Genomic DNA, 23,118 nt, shown 5'->3' with positions numbered 1-23,118 from the left:
TTTTACTGTTTAGTTTCAGTTTGAAACTGTTTGTCTACATTTAAAATGAACTAAACCTGAAATTATAATCACTGTAGAACATTTAGACCTTCTGGAACATCGTTTCGGCACAACGTGTCTTATGAGACATATTGAGAATGAGACAGGTTCAGTTTACACCATCTTTTCTTATTTATCATTTTGTCCGTTATATAGTGGACGAAGCCTTCCCGCCGCCCTCTGAAGATGACGATGCCCCTGTAAATGAGCCCCTGCCAAAAACGCTACCCTCCTCATCTCTCTGGATCACAGAAAAGACGGCGACCCCCAGCAACACACTTGCCGATTCAGTTTACAAGTCCTTCACTACCTCCTCTCTCCTCAGAGTGCTGATGCATACGACTCAGCCCATGTTCAATGGTGAGATGTAACAACTTCTCTAGGAATCAATCAAACACACCATTAGACAAAATAAAACACCAAAACTGATCTCCAGGTCTTAATAAAAGCAGTTGTGAATTGTCATATTGATGAATTTTAATGCATAGGAACATGATTAAGTTCTTCTGTGGTGGAAAGCTGGATTTAAGTGTGGTGGTTGTTTGCTTTTCTCCTCTAATGGCCTGTGGCTGTGTAGCTAATCACTGCTGCGCTCTCTGATCAGTTGTTTAGTGACATGATGTGGATAATGTGGTGGTGGTAATTATGATGGCCAGGAAAATTATGCTGGCTTTGATGATTAGAGTGATGATCAGCAGCTTCCTTTCTTGCTTTGGTTTTTGGTCCGGAAATTAAATATGTTTGACTCTTGCAAATCTTTCAGCACATACCTCAAGAAGGTCAAGTTTTTTCCTTGCTCAATGTAATCTACTTGAATCCACTCGAGCTTGGTGATTATTGTCTGCTTTGGGACTCCTTCTCTGTGTCTGAATTCTTTCTGCGCCTCAACAGCGCACTCTGGTGGTTGTTCTTTTCCTCTGTCCTCTTTAAAGAATGAAGGCTTTGCTTCATCTCCAGGGTGCCTCATCTGCTAGTACCCTTTATGGAGAATTTTCGCACACTCAATGAAGAACAGTTCTTTCCTTTGCTTCCATCTTTGCTGGCTTGAGAAACACAAAATGAAAGGAGATATTTCTGTAAGCTTTCTGTCTTGGATTTTTTTTTTTTTTGACTTTGCAATATTTTGCAGCAAATACAGCCACGTCGACGGTTGAAGACTCGACCATTGATGCCTCGTCTGGCTTCAAAAACACTCAAAAGGGAATTATCATCAACCCTGCACTTGCAACAGTCTCTGAATGGGCATTTTCTGCTGAAGGAGATTTATCCAGTGTAATCCCTCCATTACAGACACCCTTCAGCAAAGACCCTGCCATCTTCCATCTTTTTCCTGCCCTCCATGAAAACAGGAAAAGTGGTGTTATCGTTCATCATAATGACAAGTCCTCTGAAGAGCCCACTTTTGTTCCTTTGCAGACTGATGTAGAAAACCCTCAATTCTCTACCACGTCTTCACATGATCAATTATTTGCCACTTATTCCCTTCCTAATTCTGGTTGGAGTACCATAAACCCATCAAAAACAAACACTGCTGATGGAGAAAAAAACAAGTCTCCTCATTCTCAAAGTGATAGCAAGATAGGAGAAATGGAAGCCAGGGCGGATAAACAAATTGATAACTACAATGTCAGTGCAATAACATTTTTCTTTAATTCCAAAAGTCTGGATTTGTCAGAAAGTTCAGCAGAAGACAGTGGATCAGGCTCTGGCCTTGGCAGCAATGGCTTCAATGAGGAAATCAATGAAGCTGCTGCAGTAAAAACTGAATTTTCAGTGTTTGACATTTCAACTATTAGCTTCGAGGACAAAAGTAGATCAGCAGTAACTAAGATGGTCACTGATAATGACAGATCAGTGATCAATGAAAGAGATGTAACAAAAAGCAAAAACTATGAGAATGAAAAAGAGTCAAAGAATGAGATACGGGAGAATGAAAGCGAGCTAAACAGAAAGGAAGGAGAAAATATAAGAGAAAGGGGAGTAAGAAATGAGAGTTTAAGAAATATTGAGGAGATGCTGAAAGAAAAAAAGATAGTGGTAAGTGTATTAGGAACGACAATATATGGTGATAGCGGAAGTGGAGCTGAGGATGTCAGTGGCTCTGGGGAGCATGATGGGCTTGACTTTAGAGAAAATCTAAAGGTACTTAATAACAGTAAAAAGGGTTTTAGAACTGTAGGTGACAATAATGCCAAAGGTCTTAAAGGCAATTTTTCAAAAAGTGAAAAAGCAGAGTCCATACTATTTGACCACAGTGAAGAACAAGGCCATGGTGACAGAATTTATAAACACAATCAAAACAAAAGCCTTATAGGTCCATTTTTAGGGGTTGAATCTACTTTTGAGAATAAAGAACACTTAAAAGGAGGTACTAAAGAGGACAAAGAAGGCATAGCTGAAGACAGTGTGCACGAGTTCTCCAGTGTAGATGGGTTATTGTTTGATGGTGCAAGTAACCCTGAGTTGGGACCTCTTGTTCCTCTGGTCAGACTGACGGACACCGACAAGGCAACGGAGGAGCAACTGGAAGGTAAATACTGTAGTATTTGACACAGCCCTGGCTGTTTGTTATGGAATGTGACATGCATACAAGTCCAATTTCAGCTAACTAGGTTTGAGGTCTCCAAAAGTTGATTCATCTGGACGTAGCGTTTTCAGTGGGAGAAACGTTTCGTCACTCATCCAAGTAACTTCTTCAGTCTCAGCTGACTGCAGGTTTCCCCAACCTTATAAACAGTATATTTGCATAATGACTGAAACCAGCCCACTGAAGGAACGATGGGCTGGGAGGTCAGCCCATTGTTTGAGGTTTGAGGTGGTGGACTTCTCTTAATTTAACCTTGATCAGAGTCAATAATCAAGTAGAATACAGAAGCAATATTACTGGTGGAGACACGGACAGTTAAATCTGGATCAACTGACTATGCGTTATGTGGTAAGATTGCAGACAGCACATTACAATGTTTGACAACTGGTTCTGGCTTGGTCTGAATCTTTAGCAGGTGAAGATCCAGAGCTTTTTCTCAGGAGTTCGAGGAGAAAATTGCACTTCTCTGTGGCAAGACAGGAAATCTGATTGATAGTATATTCAGCTCTCTTAATACATCCATGGTAGGAAACAGTTTGAAAACATGCTAGATATGTCATCTTAGAAGATGATAACAGACTTCTGATGGTAGGAAAAGCACTGGTGATTTGAGACAAGCTTTGTTAACAGCTCCTCTTAAATGGAATATAGTCAATCCCACCTTTATAAGTATGATTACTTATGTCCAAAAGTGGGCATTAGATCCACACTTAATTCCAGACCAGTTGTTTTTCACAGGAACCTTTGGGGAACAGTTTGAAATTCTTATGTAAAGTTTTTTTGTGCTCTTAACTGTTGCTCTGTGTTGTAAATAATAGCAATTTAAATTCATAGTTCATTCTTGACTTTCAAACTTGTCTTCTACTCTCTTACAGAGCGAAGCAACAGCAGCCACGAGTCTCGGGTCGGACTTGTTGAGGGTGTGGACAGAGAGAAGAGGACAGTCATTCCTCTGGCTGTCGTATCCACTCTCACCATCCTTTGTCTGCTGGTACTAGTGGGAATACTCATCTACTGGAGGTACGTGCCAACTTAAACATACTGTGCCTGTCTGTATAGTTTGCACCCTTGCACTTTACTTCAGATTTTATGTCTGTGTGTATGTCACAGAAACTGTTTCCAGGCAGCTAATTTCTACCCAGATGACACATCGCCTAAAGTTGTATCTGCTCCATCTACACCCCTGCTGTTGGCCACAGGTGACATGCTCAAAGGATCTCCTAGTAGTCTTATTGTAACTGTTAGGCTGAGGTGACCAGGATGTAGTTAATATTCAGTCTTGTGTTCCAGATGGTCACGAGCCGCTGACAGTGAAGCAGTTTGTGAAGCATGTCATGGAGCTCCAGACCACCAACACTTTCTCCAAGGAATTTGAGGTCGGTGACATTTCCAGTCACAGTGTTTGAGTTCAGAAGAAGATATTTTTGTTTTAAAAAAAAACCTAGTGAGTTACAGTATGTTTGCGCTTTTAGGAGACTTACAAAAATTTTCTTGTTTTTGGATTTGTACAAAAATGTAACCAGCATATAAATAGATCACCTAGCTCTGGTCCATGTGTATAAGTATTTCATTTGTCATAGCCCCTTAATGCTCTTCCATATCTCTATTAACATCACGTTCTTTAGGCAGATCATTTAGCATGGCGTTGATGTGTAACGCCCATGTGCAACATCAACATGCAGGAAGGTTTTGGTACTAACCATGACCGTGCAGCTTTCTTCTCACACCAGACTCTAAATTTAAACCTGTTGACCTGAAAACTGGACTTTACAACTGAAAGACAGGTTGTCAATGCTAGGCCAGCTACTTGCAAACTACCTGTTGACTTTCAGGCTTTTAAAATCTCCATTTTAGCTTGTTTAGAATGTGAAGAAAGAGATATTAGTCTTATGTGGAGTATTGACATATCTGAATGTTGGTTAATGGTTTGAGAGAAACACATGGATTAATTTCAACAGGTACATTTGCATGGCATTAGTCACCCCTGTTTCCTAGCATGAACCTCCTAAGAAACACACACAGATAGGATTAGATAAAGTTTACTTCTCCCTTATTACTGCCAGGGGGACTTACATTTGCTTACTTTCTCTATATCATTACATTAAAACTAGCCTGATTTATAATTATACTTGTAAAATAACAAAACATGGTTTACATAGTAGCAGGTTTAAAGTCCACAGCTCAGATGGGAGCTGTGGACTTTAAACACACCTCTCTGTGTGTATCTGAACCCCTATATCCTGTACCTGCACTGACTCCCTGTCTGTCTGTCTGTCTGTCCATCATCTTGGTCCCCTATCCCACTCTCCTCTCATCTCCACCATCGCCGTGCTTTCTGCATCCTCACCACCCTCCATTAGATTGTCAAAGAGTCCTATGAGGTAAGACACCAACCATCCCTCTCCTGTTGCAGAGCTGTTGTTGTTTTCTTGGCCTGATTTTTACAAGTGTAACTGCAACTGTAAAAAATCTAAAATTTACATTTTAAAATTTAGCGTTCCATATTGATGTTTTAATTGGGAAGAAAATGTATTTTTCTTTTACTGCACTCGCCATGTTTTACACACAATAATATGGTCGCCTGTGCGAGTTAAACACACTTCTAATAAAAGCAATGGAAGTCAGTAAAAATGGCAGAAATACAGAGAAATATAAGAGTAACTTTGATTACCCATCCGCCAGTTCTAGCAGCCTGTGTCCTTTGACTGTATGGGTACAATGCACAGAGAAAGAAACAGGCAAATAAAATATATTCACCAAAAACTGAAGGATAGACTTGTTCGAAGGACTACTAGCACACTTAACCAGACAGTAATCCATGTTGTTTGTTAGATGGCTGCATTCAATCACTCCAAAGGCACAAACACAGAAAGGAATGCTACGTCCATGTCTCAAGCTAGCTAAGGTGTGGCCTAGCAGTTGGCTAATGGCTATAGCCACCTATGTTTAAACCTTGAAAAAGTTTAACAAGGTGAACTGCAAATTAATTCTGGTACAATTCATACAAGAGTTTCATACAATTCAATACAGGTGACCGGGCGTTTGTGGTTGTAGCGCCGAAAATGTGGAATGATTTACCTCTCCACATTAGAGAGGCCCCGACCGTCAATCTTTACAAATCCCATCTTCAACACGTTTTTACTCACTTTTAACACCGCATGAGAGTTACCTGTTTATCTACTTACTCATCGGTTACCAGGTATTTTTTATTTGTTATTGATGTTATGTGTTACTGTGTAATATTTTTTTATCATTGTAAATTACTTTGGCCAACATTTTGTTTTTTTTATTAAATGTGCTATATAAATAAAAATAAAGTAAAAGTACAATTCATAAAGTCATAAAAGGTGTAGCAGCTATAGAGACCAAAATTATTTTGTCTGCCAAGATGTAAACATGCTTAAGTTTAAGTGGCCACTCCAGGAAGCTCTTCGAGGTTGCTGCTTGTTGGGACTGGCTGTTAATAGTCGCCTTTCTCTCCCAGAGCTTGCAATATGAGGCTTAAATATGGGGTCATCATCACAGAATGAAAACATTTGTATTATGGCGACTTGTCCAATCCCATGGGGTGATTTTATTTCTTGTTCTCTTAAATCTATACACAGCTCCTCCTCTCATTTGATTACATTTTATTTGTATGGCAGCAAGTCATGACAAGAGGTGCTCAAGGTGCTTTGTATTATAAGACCCTACAGCAACCCCAACAATCAGAAGACCCTGTATGCGCAAGCACTTGGAAGCAGTGAGAAGGAAAAACTCCCTTTTAATAAGAAGAAATCTCCAGCAACACCAGGCTCAGGGAGGGGCGGCCATCTGCTATTGGGTGCGATGGGAGGGAGACGGGACAAAAGGCACACTGTAGAGAGACAGAAATTGATTTGATATGATTCAGTTGTGCTTATTTCTTGTTATTTCCTATAGTAGCTTCTCTATATACCTGACCTTCACATTGTAATGTGGCAAATGAAGAGAACGCAAACCTCCCTGCTTGTAAGAAAAACAGCCTCATTGTGTTCATCTGAGTAATTACTGTCATTCTTATTAGTATTGGATTGTGTGTTTCAGGAGGTGCAGGCATGCACAGTGGACATGGGCATTACTACAGACAGCTCTAACCACCCTGACAACAAAAACAAGAACCGATACATCAACATACTGGCCTGTATGTCATCCTTCACTGTTCACTGCATTGCTGTTCAACTTTTAACTGTGTAAGCCAGCAGGAATGTTGCTAATGACTCTTTTTACTTGTCTCAGACGACCACAGTAGAGTTAAGCTCTCTAACAGTTTGGACAAAGATGGGACATGCGGGGACTACATCAACGCTAACTTTGTTGATGTAAGTAAAGGTCCTTTTACGTGTACACACCTTACATCCAGGCTGCCGCAAACCAACTGATGTTTCCTTTTGCAGGGTTATGAGCGGACGAGGGCATACATTGCAGCTCAGGGGCCTCTAAAATCAGGCAGGGAGGACTTTTGGAGGATGATCTGGCAGCAGAATATTGGAGTTATTGTCATGATCACCAATCTGAAGGAGAAGGGACGGGTAGGAGCTCAAACACAAGCCTCACCGCAGACATAAGTGCAGTTTTATCTGATATCATTCACACTGACCCCAGGCAGCTGATTTCTTTTTAGTTTGTGTCTTCCATCTCTTGTCATGAGCAGACACCAGCTGATTCACTTCAGGTATTTCATTTAGTTTCACTGCAGTCTGACAGCTGAAAAACTGCAGAATGGACACTAGTGCAATCTGGCTTTGTTATACACTTGAGGACTTTCCTTTTGACATGTTTTCCTTGCGGTTTCAGATGTATTAGGCCTAAAATTAAACTACATCCACAGAATTTTTCTCCCTTTCTACAGACAAAATGTGATCAGTACTGGCCAGAGGAGAACCAGGAAGAGTATGGGTCTTATCAGGTGACACTGAAAAACACCAAGACACTTGCTTACTACACACTCCGGACGTTCACTGTCAGGGATACTGCAAATAAGGTAAGCCCTTCTCTCTATGCAGCGATAGTCCAAAGTGGCTTTGTGGTTAGGTTTCTCATACCCACTTCGATCCTCTAGGTATCTCAAAGGAGAGTTGAACACACAGTCCTCCATTACCATTACACCCAGTGGCCGGACATGGGCGTCCCAGAATACACTCTGCCCGTCCTCTCCTTCATCAGAGCGTCCTCCAGGGCCCGCACGCAGGAGATGGGACCTGTGTTGGTACATTGCAGGTAGCGTGTGTGTGGAATGATTTATTGCTCTTTAAGACTTACCACAATTTGATGGTGTGTGTACTGCTAACATGTGATGCATGTGTCTGTCACAGCGCCGGTGTGGGAAGGACAGGAACCTACATTGTGATAGACAGCATGCTGCAGCAGATCCAGGATCAAGGGACAGTGAACGTTCTTGGCTTCCTGAAACATGTCCGCACACAGAGGAATTTCCTTGTTCAGACAGAGGTAAGAGGGTGATACAGCTGTGGGAATTCACCTTTCCTTTTGTGGGGGCAATCCCAGAAATGTAATATCAATTTAAACATTTGCAAAGAAGGAAATAGTGGCTAGATTAAGGGTAATTTTAGCCGGTGTAATGAGGTCTGTACGGACTTACTCAACAACCACGTCACTGTGCAGATGGAGGCATTTGTCGATCTGTGTGTAAGCTCACTGCATGCTCCTTTTTCTTTTGGAGGATGAAGACGGAACGAGAAAAATATAGCCCCACACATTATTATTATTATTATATTAATACGCCGTATTCTCTTACAGCACATTTTTTGACAAACTGGGACTTGATTTCTGCTGCTGAGCTTTTTCAGTATAATTTTTGTACTTTTCGCGCCTCGAAGCCTCAAAGTCATTACTAGTTCCATTTTATTCAAGCACAGGCAAACTAGGCCACTTATATAAAGACAGTCTAGATGACTAAACAGCAGCAAGGGCCAGAGGAAACACATTCATATCAGATTTCTTTCTTGTAAAAATGTAACTTGTGGAATTTAAAAGTGTTTCACTAGTGTTCACAAAGACATACCTTACTAAAACCAGGAAGTCATTTTTTTGCTGTCTTCTAGGAGCAGTACATATTCATCCACGATGCCCTGGTTGAAGCTATTTTGAGCCGGGACACCTTGGTGACCTCTGACCTCCTTCACAATTACGTCTCTGACCTGCTGACCCCTGGTGCCACAGGCAGGACACGTATGGATAAACAATTCAAGGTACAGCATGCTTCCTTTTTCGCCCACCAACTTGTAATGAATCATTTGTGATGTTCCTGCCATGTGAATGTAACCAAATGTTTTTATTTTTGTGTTTCAGTTAATTAGTCAGCGTCAGGCGAAGCACGCAGACTACAGCACTGCCCTGAAAGATGGCAACGCTGAGAGGAACAGAGCCAGAGCTCTAATGCCTGGTAAGCAGATCTGGATTACTCACTGGGCAAAACCGGCAACTCCCAGCAATATGTTGCAGATAATTTCTGGAAATTTCAGTCCATACATAGCACACAATAAACCAGAAAGAAAGGCAGAGTTCAGAGTTCAAATATGACATGATATTTCGATGCAAATTATAACGTGATGTTTAGAATCCCCATAGTTAATCACTGTATGCCTGTATTGTCAGTGCAAACAGTGCAAACAGTGGCATTAAGAAAGAGTTTTGAATAGCTCTATACAAAGTTATGACTTTGACCTTTAGATCAATGCGTTGACCTAGAAGAAGAGGTCAGAGGTTAAATGTGATATTTCGGTTCAAGATTATGATGACAAGTTACCTGATGCCTCATCATTTCTTCCACAGCTTGCTCAATAATCCCTTATGGTTACTTTAATTAACTATAATGATGAACTTAAATGCAGGATTATTGTTTTTTGTCTTATTTTGGGGGCATTTTCTCTCTAACCTGGTTCTTCATGTCTCTGTGAAGTGGAGAGATCAAGAGTCACTCTGACTGCTTCAGAATCAAACTCCACAGGCTACATCAATGCATCCTACGTGATGGTAAGACCACTGGAAATTGCAAATGTTTTCCAGTCTCGAAAACCTCGAAATCAGCTGGTGGATAAATATTGCTGCTCGTATTTTCACAGGGACATCACTACACTAAGGAGTTCATAGTGAGCCAGACTCCTCTGAGCAGCACGGTGGCAGATTTCTGGAGAATGATCTGGGAACACAATGCACAGATTGTAGTCTGTCTGCCAGACTCAAACAGCCAGGTATAAAACACACACATACTCCATGTAGAACTTATAGATACCTATACATATAGATATATCTATATAAAACTACACACACATAAACATGTTTCCTGTTTATCTCAGAGAGACGAAGAGTGTCGTGCGTACTGGCCCAGTAAAGACCAGCCCCTGAGCATTGATGGCTTCACTGTGTCATACTCCAGGGAGGAGCACATGTGTCTGTCTAATGATGAGAGACTTATAGTGCAGGACTTCACAGTCCAGTCTCCACAGGTAACACGCGATAAAAGAGAATATTTTACATCAATCAAAATGTTTTAATACAGTCTGAGACTTTAAAACTGTTTTTGCATCTAGAACAATTATGTGCTGGAAGTGCGTCAGTACAGCACCACCTGCTGGCCCAACCCAGACAGTCCGATCCGAAACAGCTTTGATCTCATTAACAGAGTCAGAGAACAGAGCACGCACACACAGGGACCGGTGATCGTACATGATCCGTGAGTATGAGTCAGACTCCTTTTAAGGACATAAAACTGTTTAAATCCGTCTAATGTTCTTAATGGTTTTTTTGTGGATGTGTAGTTTGGGAGGTGCTACGTCAGGACTGTTTTGTGCCCTCACGACCCTGTCCAATCAGCTAGAGGAGGAGGGATCAGTAGATGTCTACCAAGTGGCACGGATGACCAACCTCATGAGGCCTGGGGTATTTAATGATATAGTAAGTACTGGAATGTTTCCTTTTAATTCTCATCTACCAGCATAATTTAGAAAAAATTAATAAAATCAAATACATTGCACCAAATCACAACAACAGTCCTGTCAAGGTGCTTTATATTGTGAGGTAAAGACTCTACCGTAATACAGAGAAAACTCCAACAATCAGAGAACCTCTTATGAGTAAGCACTTTGGCAAAAGCAGGAAGGAAAAACACACTTTTAACAGGAAGAAACTTGCGGTCACCGGACCAGGCCGTAACTATATGCATTATCAAAAAGGAACGTTTTAAGCCTAATAAAAAAGTAGGGAGGGTGTTCGTCTGGCCAAACTGGAAGCTGGTTCACAGAAACAGGGGCCTGAAAGCTGAAGACTCTGCCTCCCATTCTACTTTTAAATACCCAAGTAAGCCCACAGTCTGAGAGCTAAGTGCTCTATTAGGGTGATGTGATGCTATGGGGTCTTTAAAATAAGAGAGGACCTAATTATTCAAGAGTTTGTATATGATGGGAAGGAATTCAAATTTGATTCTGGAGTTAACAGGAAGTGTGCTCTCTCTTTCTCGTCCCTGTCAGTACTCTTACTGCAGCATTTTGGATCAACTGAAGGTTTCGGGGGGGGGGGGTGTTTTGTTTATTTAGGACAATCTGATAATAATGAATCACAACTGTCCAGCCTAGAAGTAATAAATGGATGAGACAGGTAACAAGTACAAGCTTTTACCAGTGTTCTGCCTCTTTACTCCCTACAGGAGCAGTACCAGTATCTGTACAGAGCGGTGTTGAGCCTGGTGAGCAGTCAGGAGGACCAGAGAGCTCTGCAGAATCCAGAGACCAACGGATCTGTACCGCTGGGCCAGACCAACATCGCAGAAAGCCTGGAGTCGCTCATGTAGACATCCACACAAAAATGCGCATGAAAGAGAAAATAAATCACACGAGCGCACATTTGAGATTACGAGGAGAAAAGAGTAGGTCTGCTGATCATGCTAATACTTTCATTTACCACAAATTCAAAAATCATTATTTATAAGATCATTTTTCAAAACAGAACAATCTAATGAAATGACATTTAATCTAAAAGACCTCTGGTCTAAAGTCTTTTCCCTTTCAATCACTTATTATGAAGAAAATTCTTACTCTGCCCGACAAGCGATGATGAAACACCTGAAAGTGTCCCTTTTGTTATGTTAGCATGCACAGCAGACAAGGCTACCAGATGAGAGAAAAAGGTACCCTTCTGCTTCTAAGGGACCCTTTATAAGTGAACAACAAACAAAACCCTGCATCATTTATAACAATACATTATTATTTTATTTTTAATCATCATTTAAAGCATTAGTTGGAATTAGGGGTGGCACGGTGGTTAGCACTGTTGCATCACAGTAAGAAGGTCCTGAGTTCAAATCCATCAGGCCGGGGTCTTTCTGTGTGGAGTTTGCATGGCCTCTCCGGGTACTTTGGCTTCCTCCCACAGTCCAAAGACATGCAGTTAGTGGGGTAAGGCTAATTGGAAACTCTAAATTGCCCATAGGTGTGAATGGTTGTCTGTGTTAGCCCTGCGACACACTGGTGACCTGTCAGGGTGTGCCCTGCCTCTCGCCCTAAGACAGCTGGGACAGGCTCCAACTCCCCTGCGACCCTGAAAGGATAAGTGGAAGAGAATGGATGGATAGTTGGAATTAGGGGATAGTGGTAAGAAAGTCTCCATGTCTGTACCTGACACTGGTCAGCATGAAGTTTTTTTGTTTATTTCTAATGACAGATCCCTTATAATTAAATTCAATCTGTCTATTAATGTTTCTTTTATCTATTGTTTCTTTCATTTTATTAGTATATTCTTTTATTACCGTCATAGGTTACACCTTCCTTCTAAGAGAAAATAAATCAATATTAGAGAAATGCACAGGCAAAATGGAATTGTAGAAATGCCGATAAATATAGATAAAGTGCAAATTCTTACTTTATTGTTAAAAAGGGAAACAATGGAAGACAACCCTTCGTTTCCCTGCAAAATATCAAATGCACTGCACATTAACCAGCACATTGTGGGGCTTAAACTACCACGTATCCTTAATTAGAATCATGTTCTTACTAGCCAAACCTCTCCGAGGCCTCACTGGTGAGAACTGAAGCAACTGCTCGTTTTTTTTTTTAACGTTTACGTCACCTTGCAACTGGCTCCATGGTCCGTGGTACCCAGTGCCTTTTGTACGTCACGTTATTGTACTTTTAAAAACCTGTTTGTGTGACTAATATGCCAAAATCCTGGTGAGGTATTTTTATCTATTTTCTTAAAGGTGATTCCCTGTGTTGGTGATCTCGTTAAAAAAATGCCATCAGTTTCAGCTGTTTTGTTTAAAAAAGGAAAAAAGAAACAAAAAAGATCAAATCTGGGATTTAAAGTGATGTGCGGCTCAAAATCCATTTGAAAATAAATCTTAAGAGATGACATTTCTTATTTTCTTATAGATGTAGGCAGAGATAAGATTTTTTTTTTCTTTTTTTGCCATCACGTTGTAAAAATGTACTGCTGTGAAACGAGACAAGGGAGGAATTAATAGAAACTGCCCATATTCTTGATATTTTGGGAGGCTTAACGTTCTGTTAATACTCAGCGGCACAGGCTGGCAATGAAATTCTTGGTAGCGCTTGCTGTGACTGTTTCCATTTTTCTAAAAGGGTCCAAGTATTTTCTATTGCATCAGACACATTTAGCCAACCTGTGAATCTCTTTCTGGTGTAAATCACAGAGACCGCAGCTGAACACGCTCAGAGCAGTCCTAACTGGAATAAAAAGTCTTTATGTGTAAAGATCCCAGAATACTTTAAAGGCCAAATTACTGTATGTTTATACTGTACCTCTACATATTTTCTATTTTACTACAAAAAGTGATTTTCTAGTCCTTTCCACACACACACGCACACACATACATATATATAACTGTGTGGATTCTATTTGATAATTTTAGCCTGGAAAAATTGATCATGTTTATAGTTTTAATGAAATGGCATCTCTTTTTATCTCTATAATTACAGTAGCAGCTTAATGTCTACACCTTTATCTCCAGCTATGAACTGGTGCTGTATGTATAATGCAACAAGATTAAAGATTTGTTCAAACCTTTATTGTAGACATCTTCTCGTCTTTTCAAATTATCATTATTGGACTCAAAGAGAAGTAAAGACATGGAGCATTACATGTTTATCACACTTTTATTTTGACTATAATACACTGTATTGCATTGTCTCCCCTGATGGACCTGTACATGACATGATGGCAAAGACAAAAAGTCAAATAATCCAAAGCACAACCACGAAAAGTTACCAAAGATAAGTCAAAACCAAAAATATAGATTTCTATATGATCATATTAATGTTTATCTTTACACATTATACTGTAGCAGTCACAAAAAAATAGTAGATAAAGTGTATATAGTGCATTAAGAATAAACCTCGTTGTGCAGTGGGAGTTAAGAGTGCCCACCCTTCCTGCACTCTGCCTGGATAGCAAATCTACACAAACCCACTCTCTCATAATAATTGTGTGACATCTCTAAATCCTCACACAGCTGAGTTCCCATACACCTGTTGAATTCCAAACATTTCTAGCAGTGGGTGTGTTTACATGCACACGGGGAATATCTCCTGTTTTTTTATTAAGGTATGACGATTCAGCCCCGGGTCGCGCTTTTCAGGCAGAAGGTTTTCCGAACTGAGACGCGTTTCACTTTCAGTTATTTAGTAAGAGGAACAGTACTGTTAGTTTTTTTTTTAATGCTTATGACTGTATACCAGAATTCTTCTTAGTGCCTTTGGCAAGCATTCCCTACTATCAGTGAGGCCTCAGGGCTGCTTTATTTCCTTTCCCATTTTCATCTTTGAGATTCTAAATTTTACAGTGTAAACAATTTTACATTTACAATGTAAATGTAAAATGTCCTTCCTTCTTTACTCTTTACAATGTGCATGTAAACACATTCACAAAGTTGTTTATTTTTGCCAAAAACAAAACATCCTGAATAAAATACACCACAAAACCTCATCATCGTACATTTCCCTGTTTCTGATCACATCGACTGCTCATGATGATTTCTTGGCATTTAGCTTCACCGAATGTTCACAGTAGCGGTTAATCAATGGGCACGTCATAATGTATGTATGTATATATATATATATATATATATATATATGTATATATATATATATATGTATATTTGTATTACTAATTTATTTTTATTATTTTATTTATTTATTTTACACGAAGTCAAGCCACCAGTAGTCACAGGTAAAGTTAAACTTTAAGCAGTGGGATTATTTACTGTCCAAGTAATTGTCATTTAATTCAAAGTACAATTAGAGTGTGGTTCTACTTCCTTAAATACATTTCTTATTTCAAAATAAAAGCTTTGGGCAAGTGAGGGATTCAAGGAGTTCAGGGAAGCTTTAACCCTGTAGAGTTTTAAGCCTCGTCTTCATGTAAAGCAACTTGTTTCTGGTTGTTGGTGGACCAGCGCACAGATGACCCTCTTTAGATGACCTAGAGTTACTGCACCACCACATTTCAATGGTTTTCTTTACCTCCATTGTTGGCCACTAGAATTGTTAACCTCAAAGATGAAAGAGCTTTAACTTGGGTTGACATTTAATGGTTATTTTTCCCTTCATCACTTCAACTTGATGAATTCAAATGATATTATGCAGTCTCTTGGTTTGTCACGCGATCACAAGGGTGACGTGATGCACAGTCCTCCAAATGACACGGCAGGTTTAGGTCACTAACGCCAAATGTAAACACATTTGTTTACATAACAACTCCACGAGGAACCCTTACTGAGAAAAACTGAAGCACTACTGGAGACTCACTAAAATACAGCAAATTATTATTATTGCTGCTAAAAAAGGCCACATTTAATTTGTGGGGAGGTGAATAAAACCCAGGCCCCTGTTTAAGAGTTTGTGGTGTTTCATTATTAAATGCTACGTGATAAATGAAAGCAAAGTTAACATATGTAGTCTTGTGCAATAACACTGAGTCCAAATACAAGTAATACAGACAATAAAATAAATTGTATATTTCTTATTGTACAATATAGAATTTTGGAAAAATAGCTACATTCTCTACTTTGGCTAAAAGCACCACAACTTCCACCTGTTTCAAGCATAGTGTGAGAAACTGAAGATCATCAGAATCTCTTCTTTTTTTGTGGATATTATCACATTGATGTAAGAATCACGTGTAGAGACGAACTTTGCTCATTGGAGCTAAAATCCGTTCATCTCTTTGGAAAAATATCCGGTCCCCGGCAGGAGACACTACGGGTGTCCCGCAGCATTTAAAAAAAAAGGCGATGTTTGACACCTCTGCTAATTCCTATTAAGAAATAATGATTTATAGCACTTCAAGATTTTATAAGTAGCACCTTTGAAAGGCAAGAAAAAGGAAAGTGATGTTTGTTGAGAGCAGCCCAAGGTGTTCACCAGGGGCAGCTGTTTGTTTGTTTTTGTTTTTTTGCATTACTATAACAGGATTCAGGGATTTAGGAGATCAAGACAAAACAAATATAGAACTAAGGCGTAATATTCGGTTATGCATAGCTCTTTTTTTTAATGTGCGTATGTGAGTGCGTGTGTGTGTGTGTGTGTACACAACAGGCTCTGTCAGTTGTCCTCTTTTCTTTTCTGTAGCCTTAATTTCCTTGACAGCCCTGCAAGACAAAGAGGCAGGATGAAGCAGAAATACAAAACAGTGGGTGAAGCTGTGCAGGCGCATGTGTGTACTCACAGAGTTGGTTCGTTTCCGTTTCCAGCAGTCTGGGTTGAGTCTTTTCTGCTCGTCTGCGAGTGCTTTGGCCTGCAGGGTGAACACGCGACGCTCCTCACTTCGCATTTTCTTCCACCGCTCACCGAGGAGGACGCTGATGGCTCTGATGGCAGACGCACACATTTACTAACACACACACCTGATTACTCCTACACAACACCCACGCTAACAACCATGGCATGCACCCACCTGTTGTCTTTGCCCGGGTACATTTGCGTGTATTCAACTCTGAACTTCTTGGCAAACAGCATGAATGCATTCATTGGCCGCTTGCACTTAGTGGGTGTGGCGCTGCTGCCTCCTTGTGTACTGAGCAGCTGGTTTTTGGGGGGCTTTTGCTTAGTGGCGTGGGAATGACTGGGACTGTGCACATCTGTGGGTTCAAAACAGGGTTCACATGAATTTTTTTTTCAGGGATTTTTGCATCTTGCAAACTGAACGGTATCAGTGAGTAAGTAATAATTCAGGAGATTTGAAGTGCAGGACCTTGAAGCACGTCTCTGTCTGGAGAAACAGCTCCCCCACTGGACTGGGAAGCACGCCGCCTTCTCGCCATACTGCTCAATACGTAAACCGCCGAGGAGTCCAGAGGAGTGAAATCATAACTAAGTATGAGACAAACAGAGGTTGATTTGAAACTAAGTGGTGTTTATTTTAGGCTTAGCTGGTTCAAACAAGACTATTTTCCCTCTTTTTTTCACCCCAAACCACAGCCTCTATATGGGCATTTGATTACTGTTTTAAGACCTTTCCCTTAGTACTGAGTCATTTTCGCATAACACTGTATTTAAGCATGACACTGCAAACATCTGCTTTACCTTTTAAATGTGTCAAAGACTGGAGAATCCTCTGTGTGCTTGGCGTCTCTGTGTCCTGGAGGCAGGCAAACATCTCCCACTTCCATTTCATAACATGGTATCCCATAATGCACCACAGTCAAGCTGGGGTAAAAGGATGACCAGCCTGACGACAGAAAGGAGGATGAAATGTCTGCAGAGTCATTGATGCTGTTTAGTCTCTTTAAACCTTGACCACACTTGTACCTTTGTTTTTGACATAGAAGGGGTGATCCAGTTGGCAGCGGGCAGTCAGGGGGATATATCCAAATGTGCCGGGGTCAAAGGTCAGTTGTAGAACAGCCTGACCAGACAACACAATCTCTGCATGCTCCACCAGCTGCAGACCCTCAGAGCCATAACTCTGCAGAAGAACAAGTGGTATTTTTACCTCACTGTGTGATGTCTTTTGGTGGATCCCTGCTTGTTTTTTTTATGCATTTTCTCCCAGCAGTCTGCTGCTTGCTTAACGTACCTTCAGAAATCTAGACTGCTCCTCATCAGCAGAGTCTTCCTCAGCAGACTCCAAGTCCTCAGCTTCTCGCCACTCTATATTTGAGCTGCTGTGGAAATGCAGACGAGTTCCTGGTGACAGAGAGGAGCAGTGAGCTACTGTGAAATGAAAGAACACAATCAGTCCATCTTGACTGAGTGTGTAAGTGTTGTACGTACCCTTGAAAAAACAGTGCCAGGCAGTGGGTGGGCAGGAAAAACTCCAGCCCATGTCTTCATCATCAGACAGAGAAGATCTGGTGGACACTGCAGAGCCACATTCACTGCTTGTCTGTGGAAAGATACAGAAGCATCATCAGGATCAATGCATGCTGTAAGAAGCCAGAAAAGCTCTGGAGGTTTCACCAAAAAAAACACTACTGTATTAAACGTATACAATTATAAAAGCAGTGGTGTAAGTGAGTTTTCATAATTGACTGTGGGTGGTATTGAAGCACAGGAAATAAGAAGGCTCTACCCTGCAGCGCTGACGCTCCCTGCCGTGACCTCTGAGGGACGACAGGGGGCTGCTGGGGAGAGGAGGAGGAGGCCGAGCGTAGGAATGTAGATCACTGCTGCTGCTCGGGATGCAGACTGAAGAAGAACTGCAAAAAGAGAGGTGTGACTGTAAATGCTCAGAATGTCCACTTACGTGTTGCTAAAAGAGGGCTCAAGGACACAAAGAATTGTGTAATAAAGATGATGTTCTGAAGCTCGCTGTTGTCACTCAGATGTGGTGCTAAAGTTTTTCTACTTGTCAACACGAGCTGTAATTTTTGGTATGTTTAATGTCAGCAACTCGTGTGCACAAGTAGAAATATTAGGCATAGACTATATAACATCCCCTCTTTGAAGCTGAAGTGTCTTAGAAAGACTGCCTCGTTTTGGGAAAAGTCATGTGACCAAACAAGAAACTATAGAAAAAAACTAAGATAAGTGTTTGATGAGGTTATAACAATGAAAAAAGTAAGTCCAATTATATTTTAAATGTTTCACTAATACATGTGCAGTACCAGATTTCCCCAGGAGATGGCGCTAGTTTTGTTTCCATGTTCTCTGGTTAAAAACAATAAACCATTCTCTGTTGCTTCACTTGCTGCTTCAGTACTTTTCACGTGTGGAAAAGAGATTTTTGAAATGTGATTTGTTTAAATTTGGAGGAGAAAACAACCAAAAGAGAATAAAGCCTGTTTCTGACACACTTTTTCGTTGTAATGAAGTATATACATCTATGTTTAAGGTACAGTCTGTAAACTGTTGAAGTTATTTCATAGAAAAAAAATGTTGTATTCATAAATATACACTGATTAATGTGTAATCATATCTTAAAAAAACCAATGTCTTCTCATAAACTTAATACATTACAAATACAAAGGAGAACACAGCACTTGTTGCCCTGCCATACAGTGGTGGAGAAAGACATCGTGCTTCTGCCTTACTGTTTTATGTATGCTAGAGAACGGCCACATATGTTGCATGCCTTATAAGTTACTTTTAATTTAAAGATCACAAGTTTCTCTTTCAAACTATATATATGATATTTTAACAATTGTACATTATTCTCTTTCCTCCCTTATTTCCACCTCATCAGAAGAAGCGGCTTGAGGTGGTCATGTCAAGGCTCTAACATTTTAATAAACATTTTTGTGTGTGTTAGATATGTGACCTTCTTGTTTCCATACAACTAACAATGAGCCGGCAAGACAACAACCACAGCTGGTTATGTGGTAACATTATTCCATGTAATGTTAGGCTCAAGTGACCTGACATCTTTCCCTCTGATAAACTTTTTTAAAATTACATTCCCACATTATTTGAGGCTCTGTACAGCTATTATCGGACAGAATTGAGCTTCTCAGACTCACTGACTCGCATCAGACTCTTTCCTCAAGGTTTTACAGCCTCCTGCAGAGTACACAGATGTGGACACTAGCTGAGGTAAACAGCAGACTGACCTACACTCACTACTGATGAACGGCAGCCAGAGTTGATTGCCACACAGGGGCCACTGTAGTTAGGATAACAAAACTCATCTGACTGCAATGTGCAATATACTGACATCTAGTGGTCATATTTTACATACTTTACCTTTAAAGGGGATAATATATTGTTACAGTGGTGGGTTGTCATATTAATATAGCTCCGGCGTTTCAAATAGTTATGTCAGCAAATGTGCAAGTAATGTCTGTGAGTGAAAAGCTCACACTTGAGACAACTCTACACTTGGTTTCAGACATTTTTTCTACTATTGGCCCTGTATGATGTGAGGGAGACCAGAAATGTCTAATATTGTCATCTACAGAGGGACTTATATTTATGTGTTAAATATACACTATAGGTGCATCATAACCATGAACCCTTCTGAAACACTATCCCATAACTTACACCATAACCTGGAAAGAACATAAGACTCTACGTAGATTCAGCACAGATGTATCACAGGTAACCCTCTAATGTGTTTGAAAGTTGAGAAAAATTGATCTCGGGTCACTAAATGTCACGGTGCTGTGAGTCACTTCACTTTGTTTACAAGACAAATTAAGACTATACACACTTCCAGTTATTTGTACCTTCAGTAAAGTATTCAAGCTTTGTTTAAGAGGCATGCACCTACCTGCTGTCAGGAGGCTCCTGTAGCAGTGGACTCTGAGGTCCAGTGGCAATGTGTGCTAGCTGTGTCAGCCAGCGTGTGTCCAGAGCCTCTGGTCTGTGTGTCTGTGTGTTTCGTTCCTGGTGTGACACACCCAACTCCACCTGGTACACAGGTGGTGATGTTGATTCCGTCTCCTCTCGAACCTCCTGTAGATCTGGGAGGTCATCTAGGAGAAGTAAACAGACATTAGAAACGGTTAAATTCCTTTTGATAAGAGCTGAAGCCTGCAAGCTGCTTCCTCGTGTCTTATATACCATATTCCATGTAACTGTCACTGGTGGGGAATCCGGGCAAGGAGGGGAAGTGTTCGTCACAGCGCAGCGAATCATGCGATTGGTCTCCATCTGCATCCATCATCATTTCTGAAGGTTACAGCAGAGTCACCACATGCTTTAACGGTTTGACGGGGCTTTAAATAATTTAGTTTAGTCCAACTTCATTATACATATACAGCACCAAATCACAATAACAATCCCCTCAAGCTATTTTATATCACAAGGTAAAGATCCTATAATAATATAAAAAACCAAGCACTTGGTGACAGTGGGAAAGACAAACTGCCTTTTAACAGGAAGAAACCTCCAGCAGAACCAGGGTAAGAGACATTTAGATCTTGACCTTCTTTTTTTTTGGTGAGGCTTTCTGACGGCTTCATCATAGCACAGAAGCATGTTTAACAAACTGCTGTAATCAGTGGTTACCTGTGTCCTCAGCCTGAGGCTCGGGCTCCGGCACTTGGTGACATTTAGAGTGACCTGACAGCACAGTTGGAGTCACCACCTCCCACACCATGATGTCAGGCACTAAAACATACAGAGTGATTTACATGAGTCTCAGATACATGACCCAGAATTAAGGCTAATCTATACACTTGAATCAGCATTAGCCATGTTCCCAATCCCCATGGGTCAGCCGCAGGCACGCACACACACAGAAACATAATCCCTAACTGAGCTGTAATGTATAGGCTATAAATGGTTGCGGTGGCATAGGGGACAGTAGCCTGGCTGCTATTCCCCTCTCATAAACAGGTTTACTATAGACACATTAGACCCGTTCCACTTCACTACCAGAGGGACTAAAGACGAGAACTACCGCAGACCCCGAAGAGAACTTTTATCTATTTTATAATTTCATAATCATGTGACGTCTTGTTTATAAACTTCGTTCCTGGACGCATGCGCACAAAAAGCCCATTCATTCAATACGGAGAAAGGGAGCGATAATAAGAGTTGAAGAAAGTCGTCAAAACGAATAAAAAGCAAAGAAATGAAATCACCCAAAGCTAACGCAACAGCGTTACGTCACGGACTGCCCGTTTTGAAACGCGTCACTCGAGCATTTTGTATCGAAACTAGCTGTCGATAAAATTGTGTTTATACTTCGACAAGAAAGTGGCCAAAAACATCTCGGGTTTTATTAAAACGCACCGAATACATTCTCAAAACATGTTCGGGGTGAAAATGCCATTAAATGGATGAAAATGGACGAGCTACACGGTTGCGCAAAAGACATTACAACAAAACAACAAACGTCAACAATGAAGCTTTACGGGGCGAGCGGCGCAAATGTATTTTACGACAAAAAACGCACGGTGTCAGCTTCACGCTGTTGCTCCGACGCCTAGTTCAATGAGAAACAAATCAAGTTGTGGAGTCGCTTTTTCATTTCAACGCTTTTAAACCTATAAACTATTTCAATGAACTTTCCTTAACTCACCAAAACAGTCTCCCTGTACGGAAAAGTGGGTAGGTATAAACACAGTTTCACAAGCTGTGCTATTGGTCACAATCGACGTCAATCCGCAACTTCTCTTGCGCTCATTGGTCAATTCCATTCCAGCTGGTTTTGTACATTGTGATCCCCGCAAAAAAAAAAGTTTGTTAAAAATGTATCGTGTGTGTCTACTTTTCATTTTTATTTATTTTCTTTTCTTTTATTACATGTGAAGCTAAATAGAAAGTCATTTCCATTAGCGCAATTTTACAATAGCACTCTAAAATGAAACAGGAGTCGTATGCTTGACTCAAGCGTCTTTTTGTAAAATAACTACGAACATCGGCGGTCAAACAGCCTTCAGCTCAGTTCTCAGATCCAGCGCCACAAAAACACTGGGGGGGCGCCATGTTGCCTGGTTAGGGTTTCTGTCCCACACACCCGTTTTTTTATTTGTTTGTTTTTTCACCAAAGTTTGCAACTTCTGTGTGAAGCGATTAAATAGGTCTTTACTGTAATTATAGATGTCTATGTAAAGCCGAACATATGGATTTCAGAATTTGCTGTGTGATATTCTCCGTTTTGGCGACTGTTTTTACAAATCAAATATGGGCAACCAATGTTATCATTATGTGAAATGAGTGAATACACATCAGCGTACTAGTTTGAGCAAGACCCAGAAACATTAAACTCATCAAACCAGTTGAGCTTTAGGAGCATAACTTTGAGAGCACTACATGCAGAACTCAGCAAAAACAGTGAGGCGACCACGTCGTTAGTAAAACACGTGGAAAGTACATGTTTAAACAAATGTATTTATTTTTTAAAAAAAAGTATTGCGTGACTGCAGCTGGCACTAGGTATTTGATATGCAATTTTGTCAGTCACTACCCTCTAGTGGTTATGGTTACGGAGACTTATAGCAAGCCCGATAGATTAAGTTAGATCTAGTTACATATGCACATTTCCAGCAACTATTTCACAATAAATTAATAAAACACCAACATAAATGGAGCAACAACGACAGTGGGTAGCTCAAC

At 40.5% G+C, this 23,118-nt stretch overlaps 2 protein-coding genes across 5 annotated transcripts in view; one reads left to right on the top strand and one right to left on the bottom strand.

Annotated features, from left to right (window-relative positions):
• ptprz1b (protein tyrosine phosphatase receptor type Z1b) overlaps nucleotides 1-13,986 on the top strand; it is a 68,269-nt gene extending 54,283 nt beyond the window's left edge. Inside the window, exons 14-33 of one of the 4 annotated variants that reach the window (XM_086268105.1) lie at nucleotides 196-399; nucleotides 1,169-2,569; nucleotides 3,502-3,646; nucleotides 3,737-3,825; nucleotides 3,917-4,002; nucleotides 4,987-5,007; nucleotides 6,692-6,788; nucleotides 6,884-6,966; nucleotides 7,042-7,176; nucleotides 7,497-7,628; nucleotides 7,707-7,864; nucleotides 7,960-8,095; nucleotides 8,710-8,856; nucleotides 8,957-9,050; nucleotides 9,567-9,640; nucleotides 9,730-9,858; nucleotides 9,964-10,113; nucleotides 10,198-10,340; nucleotides 10,426-10,561; nucleotides 11,310-13,986. In XM_086268105.1, coding sequence (XP_086124231.1) covers nucleotides 196-399; nucleotides 1,169-2,569; nucleotides 3,502-3,646; nucleotides 3,737-3,825; nucleotides 3,917-4,002; nucleotides 4,987-5,007; nucleotides 6,692-6,788; nucleotides 6,884-6,966; nucleotides 7,042-7,176; nucleotides 7,497-7,628; nucleotides 7,707-7,864; nucleotides 7,960-8,095; nucleotides 8,710-8,856; nucleotides 8,957-9,050; nucleotides 9,567-9,640; nucleotides 9,730-9,858; nucleotides 9,964-10,113; nucleotides 10,198-10,340; nucleotides 10,426-10,561; nucleotides 11,310-11,453 — 3,704 coding nt within the window. In that variant the 3' untranslated portion in view covers nucleotides 11,454-13,986. The remainder of the gene's footprint in view (nucleotides 1-195; nucleotides 400-1,168; nucleotides 2,570-3,501; nucleotides 3,647-3,736; nucleotides 3,826-3,916; nucleotides 4,003-4,986; nucleotides 5,008-6,691; nucleotides 6,789-6,883; nucleotides 6,967-7,041; nucleotides 7,177-7,496; nucleotides 7,629-7,706; nucleotides 7,865-7,959; nucleotides 8,096-8,709; nucleotides 8,857-8,956; nucleotides 9,051-9,566; nucleotides 9,641-9,729; nucleotides 9,859-9,963; nucleotides 10,114-10,197; nucleotides 10,341-10,425; nucleotides 10,562-11,309) is intronic. The other 3 variants (XM_086268106.1, XM_086268107.1, XM_086268108.1) reach the window with 3 other exon arrangements.
• A 763-nt stretch (nucleotides 13,987-14,749) lies between these two features.
• Nucleotides 14,750-22,224, bottom strand: LOC147309514 (HMG box-containing protein 1-like). Its single transcript, XM_086269621.1, has 13 exons — nucleotides 22,082-22,224; nucleotides 21,064-21,165; nucleotides 20,617-20,724; nucleotides 20,324-20,528; nucleotides 18,188-18,314; nucleotides 17,890-18,001; nucleotides 17,693-17,802; nucleotides 17,425-17,581; nucleotides 17,200-17,344; nucleotides 16,868-16,986; nucleotides 16,571-16,754; nucleotides 16,343-16,484; nucleotides 14,750-16,265 (listed from the first exon to the last, which is right to left on the bottom strand). Exons 1-13 carry the CDS (start codon nucleotides 22,197-22,199, stop codon nucleotides 16,248-16,250), a joined length of 1,647 nt encoding a protein of 548 aa, XP_086125747.1. The 5' UTR covers nucleotides 22,200-22,224; the 3' UTR covers nucleotides 14,750-16,247.
• Nucleotides 22,225-23,118: the final 894 nt, after the last annotated feature.

Source organism: Aulonocara sp. 'chitande type north' Nkhata Bay, linkage group LG17 (genome assembly GCF_057382095.1).
Source record: "Aulonocara sp. 'chitande type north' Nkhata Bay isolate Kocher_YH1m ecotype deep benthic linkage group LG17, A_spYH_male_GT1.1, whole genome shotgun sequence".
In the NCBI taxonomy this organism is placed as follows: Eukaryota; Metazoa; Chordata; class Actinopteri; order Cichliformes; family Cichlidae; genus Aulonocara; species Aulonocara sp. 'chitande type north' Nkhata Bay.
The sequence above is the reverse complement of the archived record's forward strand: the minus strand, read 5'-3'. Positions and strand labels throughout refer to the sequence as shown.

What these genes read in the sequence shown, in the direction of transcription:
- LOC147309514 (XM_086269621.1), bottom strand. Translation starts at nt 22,199, where the DNA reads ATGGAATTGACCAATGAGCGCAAGAGAAGTTGCGGATTGACGTCGATT. An exon ending in CAGGAGCCTCCTGACAGCAG is followed by an intron (nt 18,315 to 20,323) that starts GTAGGTGCATGC and finishes CTCTTTTTGCAG; the next exon opens with TTCTTCTTCAGTCTGCATCC. An exon ending in TACCCGGGCAAAGACAACAG is followed by an intron (nt 16,485 to 16,570) that starts GTGGGTGCATGC and finishes GTCTGCCATCAG; the next exon opens with AGCCATCAGCGTCCTCCTCG.